Source organism: Quercus lobata, chromosome 5 (assembly GCF_001633185.2).
Source record: "Quercus lobata isolate SW786 chromosome 5, ValleyOak3.0 Primary Assembly, whole genome shotgun sequence".
NCBI classification, from domain to species: domain Eukaryota; kingdom Viridiplantae; phylum Streptophyta; class Magnoliopsida; order Fagales; family Fagaceae; genus Quercus; species Quercus lobata.
The window spans coordinates 45,851,647-45,860,693 of record NC_044908.1 but is presented as its reverse complement, the minus strand read 5'-3'; the positions used below and the strand labels follow the sequence as shown (position 1 = coordinate 45,860,693).

The 9,047-nt window shown below is 33.3% G+C and overlaps 1 protein-coding gene across 1 annotated transcript; it reads left to right on the top strand.

Moving 5' to 3' along the window:
• Window positions 1-581: 581 nt before the first annotated feature.
• On the top strand, window positions 582-4,160 carry LOC115990562. Its single transcript, XM_031114383.1, has 7 exons — window positions 582-587; window positions 700-885; window positions 1,122-1,214; window positions 1,629-1,811; window positions 1,907-2,009; window positions 2,090-2,275; window positions 3,865-4,160. The coding sequence occupies exons 1-7, from the start codon at window positions 582-584 to the stop codon at window positions 3,945-3,947; spliced, it is 840 nt and encodes a 279-aa protein (XP_030970243.1). The 3' UTR covers window positions 3,948-4,160.
• Window positions 4,161-9,047: the final 4,887 nt, after the last annotated feature.

Sequence of the window (9,047 nt, the reverse complement as noted above, 5' to 3'; positions counted from 1 at the left end):
ATGATTAAATTCACAATTTCCTAAGAGTTTAAGGTTTTGGGGTACATCATATTTTTGCTTTGTTTTTTTTGGCTAGGTTGTTAGGGGGGAGGGGGGCTAGTGGGTACAAACTTCAGTGCCCAGACACCACAGGAGGTGCTGGGACCACTGGGGTATCCCTCGAATCCCAAGTCATTTTTTACATGGTGCATTAGCTCAAGTGTAGTCTGTGTTGTTTTGCTTTCTTCAGTACAGGTGGCTGTCTTTTGAGCCTTGTTAGTTACAGGGTTTATCAGGTTCTGATTGGAGGTTGGAGGGCTTAAATGTACATAGTGGTGTTATGCTTTGATTTGTAATAGTTAAATTAGATTCGACAAAAGGGCGGGCAGTATCTCCTAGGATATAAACTAAGAAAAATACGTATTTTATTTTAGTATTAAACAAAGGGATTCATGAAGATGATCTTAATAATTTGGATAACCTACATCATTGGACTGAGAGATTGTATCTTGAGTAAGGCTGACAGATCCTTCTATTATTAGAAGATTAGGATTCATCTGCTCAATTATAATTTATGGATGAACTAAAAAATATTGTAATCTATGAATGTAATATAAATTTAGAATATCACTACAGGGGAGCAAGTAACCTGGAGGATTGTTGCTCCATTTCATTGAAGTTCTTACAAGTTGAGTTTCCAGATTTGTGCTTATTTTGCAGGTCTTCCCATATGGATCAGTTCCACTAAAAACATATCTTCCTGATGGAGATATTGATTTGACTACCCTTAGTTGTCCAAGTGTTGAGGATGCCTGGGTATCTGATGTTCATGCTGTTCTGAGGGAAGAAGAACATAATGAAGCTTCTCGGTTTGAAGTGAAGAATATCCATTGCATTGATGCTGAGGTTCCCCCCACCTTATTCACTTGTCTTTTTTGAATTTAAATTTTTTTAGGTGGATTGGCTCACATCTCATTATGCATGTGGGCTGGCATTTTCATGCCTTGTTATCTCATATTGTTGAAATTGAAATTCTTTGTTAGAAGTTCTGTTATTTGCATGGATGACATGTTATGTAACTAAATATTTACCTGTTATATATATTTTTTTTATTAAATTGCATCTGTGTTTAATGGTGGCAGGTTAAGCGTGTGAAATGCATTGTACAGAATATCATGGTAGATATATCGTTCAATCAGTTAGGAGGACTTTGTACGCTTTGTTTTCTTGAACAGGTATGATGTAAGGCTACCTTTTAAGATTATAAATGTGATTACCATGCTTGGTATCTTTTATCTTGCAGGATATATGATCCTATTTCATAAAAAAAACATTTTGAATTAGTAACTTCTTTTCTTTTTAGTAGTATTTGAAATGAATTTATTTTGTATGTAATATATATTATTTGTGTGCATTGGGCTGTGCTTGTTTACATTCTTATGGCTGCATTCCTTAGATTTATACCTTTAAACACCATGGAAATTGTTCCATTGTATGCATTTCTGTGCGTGTCTGCACACTTCAAGGATTCAAAGAATGGCACGTCTACATTCTAATGGCTCCATAACTTCCTTAAACAATATGGAATATGGAGTTGACTCAGTGCTGCCTTCTAGAAATTTCACATTTCTAATGCTACCTGTATGCAGGTTGATCGCCTTGTTGGTAAAGATCATCTCTTTAAGCGCAGCATTATTCTGATAAAAGCTTGGTGCTATTATGAAAGTCGTATTCTTGGTGCCCATCATGGTTTGCTTTCAACCTATGCTTTGGAGACATTGGTCCTTTATATTTTCCATCAATTTCATTCTTCCCTAAATGCACCTTTAGCAGTGAGTGCTCTTACAAATTAAAATTGAATTGCTTACTAGATGCATATGTTAGATTGAATACTTAATTTTATTTTCTCTTCCCCCACCCCCCATAGGTTCTTTACAGATTTTTAGATTACTTCAGCAGATTTGATTGGGAAAGTTATTGTATTAGTTTAAGTGGACCAGTTTGTAAATCTTCTCTACCTGATATTGTAGGTAAGTAACATCCCTTTGTCTTTGTGATGTTGGATGGCTTCATTGTTTTTTTTTTTTTTAATCCCTCTTGCTCTCTTCAGCTGAGGTACAAGAAAATGGGGGAGATGATCTATTGCTAAGTGAAGAATTTCTCAGAAACTGTGCCGAGATGTTCTCAGTGTCCCCAAAGGGGTCTGAGACGAATTCACGAGCATTCACCCAGAAGCATCTTAACATTATTGATCCACTTAAAGAAAACAACAACCTTAGGCGTAGTGTCAATAGAGGTATGATTCTTCTTGCTTCTATTGTGATGCTTTTAGAGTATGTGCAGGTTTGTTTCTAAAAGGTTCTTTGTTCCAAACTGACAAAAACTCCATTTGGTAGAAACTCCTATGTTTGCTTCTAGTCACCTTTAACCTCCCCACCCCGGCTATGGAATTATCAAACAAAAAAATTGTTACAATAACCTTTAATTTTGAAATGTTCTCTGCAAGTTAAAAATGTACGATTGCAACAATATGCAAATATTTGAAAAAAAAAAAATTAATATCTTCTGTATAGAAAAAATAATTTCATTTAGGTATAAAGGCAACTAAATTTTTGACAAAATATCTTAATAGAATGAGTTTGCATGTGGTCAAGCCTAATTAATTTGTTAAAGATCCATAGCCGACCCAAAAAATTTAGGATTAAGGCTTGTTGTTGTTGTATCTTAACAGAATGAGTTTGCATTTTCACCATGAGCATATGTTTTCACATGCATGTGTATAATCAGCAAAATTAATTGTGAAGGCTAGAATATTAGGGACTGTGTAAATAGGATGGTTTGCGCACAATTAAAGTAGACATAGTATTTGAATTTTTGATAGCCTCCTGGAATCAATTTGATGCCTTCTGGAGGAAAAGAAATCTGTTTCTTAGTAAACTTTAAAACTAGTTTTTCTAACCATTAGAAAAAAAGAAAAAGCAAATCCAGAATGTCTAATTGTTCTCATATAGCACCCGCTCCAATAGAAATTTCTCGATTTTGAAATGTATCAAAGTGGAAGTTAAAAATTATGGTGATTTTTGGAGGGGGAAAGTGCTAAGGATGGCGGGAATATTTTTCTTTTATGATATTTAAGTTACATAGGCACCTTGGCACACACCCATAGCCTCCACCCTGTTTTTAGGGGAGAGGAGGTGCCATTTGATTTTGATCTTCTAGGCAGGTTTTTTTTTTTATTTTTTGGGTAATTACACATGTATTCATATGGTCTTGAGCTTGTTACCTATCTATCTTACTCTTAAAAAGTAGGAGGTGCCATTTAAGCTAGAGCTCTTTGGCATTGTTGGTAGGGAATTATTGACCTTGATGTTAGAGAATTTGCTGTTCTTCATGCCCAAAACATGGGTATCAGGGCAGCACAATTATTGCTAATAGCACCATGGTCGTTAAGTACATGACCTGTACAATGCTACTGCTGTTGGCACAAATATCTATTATGTTCTCCATTGCCATAAATCTGAACTGAAAAAATAGGAACAGTTTGTTGCTGTAAGTATCACCGGTTCTTTCACTTCCTGAATCATTTCAACTTCAGTGCTTCTCACACTGATGTTACCACCTCTTGCTAATATAATCATTGCCAGTGAAACACCAATTAACTGTATTTCATGGTAGTCAAAGACAAACAAAAAAAATATAATGGTTCGTATCTATAAGTAAGCTTTATGAATTGTGCTTCAAGAAAAAAAATAAGAAAAAGAAACACTGTACAAATTGTTTGTGTTTACTTGTATTTTCATCCTCTTTTAACTATTATTGATATTGTTTTTTTTTTTTTTTTCTTTTCAATGCATTGATATTGCATTAGTGGTGTGATGACTACAGAGAACCCGCAAAATATTAACGGAGAAGATTGCTCAATTGAATTCAGCCATAGACAATGTTTCTGCTTAGCTTCATGGAGATGATGCCCCTAATGGAGCTGCAGTGAATTCAAATGAAGTTGGAGCTTCAATGTAATAGAATATTTGTTGTAATTGCCATATAAACCGTCACTACTTACGTGTGATTAGTACTAGAAAAACAATGTTTTGAATCCTTTATCCCTTTTAATTTTATATTCGGTTAATAAATTCAGGTTGATTGTACTTATATAAAAAATTTACTAGAAATGATAGCAAAATATGGTTTGTTTCACAGTAATTTTCTCTTAGTAATAATTATTTATATTTAGGTACTAATTGTTCTCTCATGTGCTATTCTCACATTCCTACAATAGCTGTGGATTTTTTTTTTTTTACACAATCAATAGCAGATTTTCCACTTATGATTGCACACTTGAGCTTACGAATAGTGCAATGGTTTTAACTCATCACACGCTTTTTTCTTGTTTTGTATTAAAATAAATTTTCAAAGAATCCTTAGCTGCTAGTGCTTAACTTCAAGATGCAAGATGAGCTTCATATGTTAGTAGAAAAAAGCTTTCACGCTCAAGTGAATCATTTAAAAGCTTAAGACAATCATAGTTATAGTAATCTCCTAATTTTTGTATGACTTAGAAATCTGTCTTCAAATTCAAATTATAACATATCAAAACACTAAAATTGTGTAATTCTCAAAAACTAAAATATTAATATTAGGTAAGAAGGGAAAAAAGAACATAAAAAAATATACCACAAATCTTTTTTTTTTAGAGATAATTACAATATGCTTCTAACCTGCAATTCGAATTCTTTTCTTTCTAGACCCCCAAACACTTTGTGCATGAGAAAGTGTCAATTCAGTTATAAGACCTTTGATAGATACCACAAATCATTAAATTAAACAATTAAAATACAATATTACTTTGTCATCTATATAAATTGTCTTTTCTCAATTTTATTAAGTGTGCCAAAATAGACAAAACGGTACCTTTGCCATGTTCAGTTGTACTCATATTTTTTCTGACATTTAATGGTACCATTTTCAAACTGTGCAGTACCAAAAATCATATGTGACTATACTTTTGTCACGTTTGGTGATTCAATTATTCTTTTCTTGCAAATGATGGTTCTATTATTACATTAGGTAGTACCAACATCACATTTGACCGTACTGTTCTCACATTTGGTGGTACTTTTGTCACATTCAATGATTCCCTTTTTTTTTCTCACCAATTATCATACTACCAATGAAACCTTCAAAATGACCAAAATACCCTTAGAACCTAAAAAATGACAAAATAACCCTAAAACTAAAATAAATAAAATAATAATAATAAAAACTACTTACCAAAAAAAAACCCAAAATATGACTAAAATAATCATGAAAACTATGAAATGACCAAAACACCCTTAAAACAAACAAAATTGACCAAATAATCTTGAAACTTAAAAAATGACTAAAATTACCATAAAATCTATAAAAAAAAAATTACTAAAATAACCACGAAATTAAAATATGACCAAACTACCCTTAAAAAAGAAAAGGACCATAATACCCTTACAAAAGAAAATGACCATAATGGTCCCTATACATAGAGAATATCTAAAAATACCCTTACAAATTTAACAAAGAGTCAATTTGGGTTAGCGTGTCGGGTTTGTGTCGTGTTGAGATAAAGGTATTCGACTAAATGACTCAACCATAACCCGACCCATTTAATAATCGTGTCATGATCCTTCAACCCTAACCCGATCTGTTAATAAGACGGGTTGACCTGCCCCAACCCATTTGACACGCTTAATAAACAAGTCATGTTGGGTTGATATGAATGTAACACAACCCATTTCAATCTGTATAATATTAAATATAACATTCATCTAGAAATAATTTAGGGTTTCTAGGGTTTAGAGATCTAGGCTTTGTAAAGTTTCAATTTCCAATTATATCCGTTGTAAGTTTTTATAACTACTCACTTTTCTTTTTAAATTTAAAATATATGTTGGATATAAAATGTATTTGACAAATCTAAAATAAAATGAATATTTATTTGTTATACGAGTTAAACGGGTTGTGTTAAGTGGGTCATTTCGGGTTGACATAAATAAATTAGCGTGTCAAACGTGTCTATTGTGGGTTATGCAGGTTGACCCATTTATGACATGTTTCTTATCGTGTCGCTTTCGGGTCGACCCATTTATGACCTAAACCCATTAAGGTTCAACCTTAACACGGAAAAACCCGTGTCGAGTACGCGTCGTATTCGCGGGTTGAGGCGAACATTGACACCCCTAGTTAAGGGTGTGCATGGGTCGGGCTGAGAAGTTTTTTCAACCCAACCCACCATGGTGGGTTAAAAAAATCCAACCCAGCCCATCATAAGGGTTCAACTTAACCCAACCCAACCCACGTGGATCGGGTTGGGTTGGTTGAACTCATGGGTTGGACAACTTTTTTTTTTTTTTTTCCATTATTATTAAATTGAGCATTAGACCAACACCACTACAATTAAAAGAAAATTTATAACCAAATAATCATGAGCATAACGGCAAACAAACACAAACTATATAAGAAAAACTTAGGGTTTAGGTTTTGTACATGCAAGTTAGATTTGAGCTTATATAAAAGAATAAAATAAGTTATCTAATAGTATATTTACATGAAAAAGTTTTAAGTGACAAGGATGCTTGCTTTGACATGACACATGTTAGAGAAGAAGAAAGTGATAGCAAGAACGTAAAAAGGACACAAGATGTACATGGAAAACCCTAGGAAAAGGGATGAAAAACCACGGTTTGAGCAAAAATTGAATGTTCTTGCTTTGTTCAAATTTGTATTATGTGGGGGAAAAAAGGTCACTCTTGTACAATAAAGGTGTTCTTCCTTAAAGAGAGACCTTGTTTTCTACCTTCCTATCTTATTAACTTTCTACTCTCTTCTTCAAATATTTACTAGGGTTTTTACCCTAAAATATAACTAAATGTTCTTCCACATATGCATTCTCCCATGTCTTAGTGGTGTAATGTACAGGGTTTATTTAGGAAGAGGGGCAAAAATATATATATTTATATATATATAATATATTTCTTAATTTAAAAATATATTAAATATAAATGGGTCAGGTTGGGTTAGGTAGGTTTGTAAATCTCATGACCCAAGCCTAACCCGACTCACTATTAAAAAAAAAAATAAAAAAAAATCATGACCCAACCCAACCCACCATCTCCTAAGAATTGACCTAACCCGGTGGGTTGGGTCGAGTCGGGTCGGGTCGATTTTGGTGGGTTGGCGGTTTCGCTACACACCTCTACCCTTAGTACCTAAAAAATGACCAAAACTCCTTCAATTCCCTCAAACATTTTAAAAAAATACCATTACAACCTACAAAATGATCAAAATACCATTAGAACATAAAAAATGACTATAATGCCCCTGAAATCTAAGAATGACTCTCTCCCTCATTTCTTGTAAATTCACCTCCTTTGACCAACAATTCTTTCCTTCCCTCTTTTCAGTTTTCACCTCTCCCACTCTATGAATTTTTTTTTTCCACATTTTACGGTGTTTGTTTTGTAATAAAATATTTTGTCAAAAGTAAAATATTTTTAGTCAATCAAATTGATCTAGGCACCACCAGCAAGCTCCAAACACTTGATGGCTTGCATTTTTCATGTGATTTATCCTTTCAAATACTTGAAAATATTTTACAATAAAAAAATTTACATTTTTTTTACAATTGAAAATATTTTAAGAAAAAATAAAATTTTATATCTCTTCTCGCGAAAAAAAAAACGGTTGTATTTCAAAATTTTCGCAAGCAAAGAATCCCACAAACCCACGGAGCTCTAAGAATCCCACAAGGCCACAAGCCCACGAAGCTCTAAATTTTTGTCCGTTCCGCAGTTTTCTCAGTTCGGTAGCAGCATATCTTCTTCCCTCCGATGTCGATGATAAAAGATACAGTTTCCTCTGTCTCTCTCTGCATCTCTCTTTGTACGCGAAATCTGCCGTTTATCGCCTCTAAATTTCGGTACATCCTTTTTTTCATTCCTTTTTCCATCTGGTTTTCATTTTTTATTATAAATATTTAAAATTTCCGTTTGGTCCCTTTATTGATTGATTGTTTTTAATTTTTGGTTCGCAGGTTTGCTAGGAACACAACCCAGCAGGTTTTAATTCTTCTATTACTCCTTTTGGTCACTAGCAGGTGAGAAAACTATGATGATTGTATATACTTAAACCATGAAACTTCTTTGATTATCTATGTTGCAGTGTTGGTTGATGTTTTTATTGATCCCTGTCCATTATGTAAGGCAAATTTAGACAGTAGTCAATTTTTTTTCCTAAATTATAAATAAGTTTGTTCATTTGTAAAAAATAGTGTTGATCTATTGTTTATTTATTTATTTTGGGTCGGATGGGAGTGAAGATAAAGAATTTTAATTTATACGTGGGCTTGTTATGAGTATCACCTTGTAGTTCATTCTTGGATGTTAGTAGCTGGTCATAATTTTTATTCTATTTTGAGTCCACCCCTGCTCTAGATTATTTTTCATGAAAATGATTGATGTGAATTCGATTAATTTTCAAAATGAGAGTAATAAGTTGGAAACAGTATACTTCTGCATTCTCAATCCTTTTTTCCTGCTTTTTTTTTTTTTTTTTTTTTCCTAAGAAAAAAAATTGTTAGTGATGGTGAAAAAAGAGTCGGGAGATTCTTGAGCACGTCAAAACAGTATACTTCTTTATTCTCAATTACTCAGGAATTTTGACTTTCAAGAAGTTGGAAATTTATTTGGCCTGGGGGTCCATCTGCTTTTCACGTATTCAAGGATTCTATGACTTCTAGATCCCTTGCATCTTTTCTACATGTGTACTTCTGCATTTTGTTTCTTCATTCCCTGTAATTTGATGCTTTACTCATTTGACATTTGTTTTTTAATTATGGTGAGTAAAATATCATTGACTGTTATGGTGCTGTTTGTTCTTTCACCTTCTCTTTGTTGAGATTTCTCTTACTTTGAAGTCCACCATGCTGATTGCAAGTGGATTATCAGTTTAATACATCAACTGGTCCACTGGAAATCTTGCATGGAAAACAACATTTTATGTCTAATATTTTGATGCTATTGCAGTGGTCTCCATAT

Coding starts and splice junctions, on each gene's coding strand:
- LOC115990562 (XM_031114383.1), top strand. Junction 886..1,121: donor TCCATTGCATTGATGCTGAG/GTTCCCCCCACC, acceptor TAATGGTGGCAG/GTTAAGCGTGTGAAATGCAT. Junction 1,812..1,906: donor CCCTAAATGCACCTTTAGCA/GTGAGTGCTCTT, acceptor CACCCCCCATAG/GTTCTTTACAGATTTTTAGA.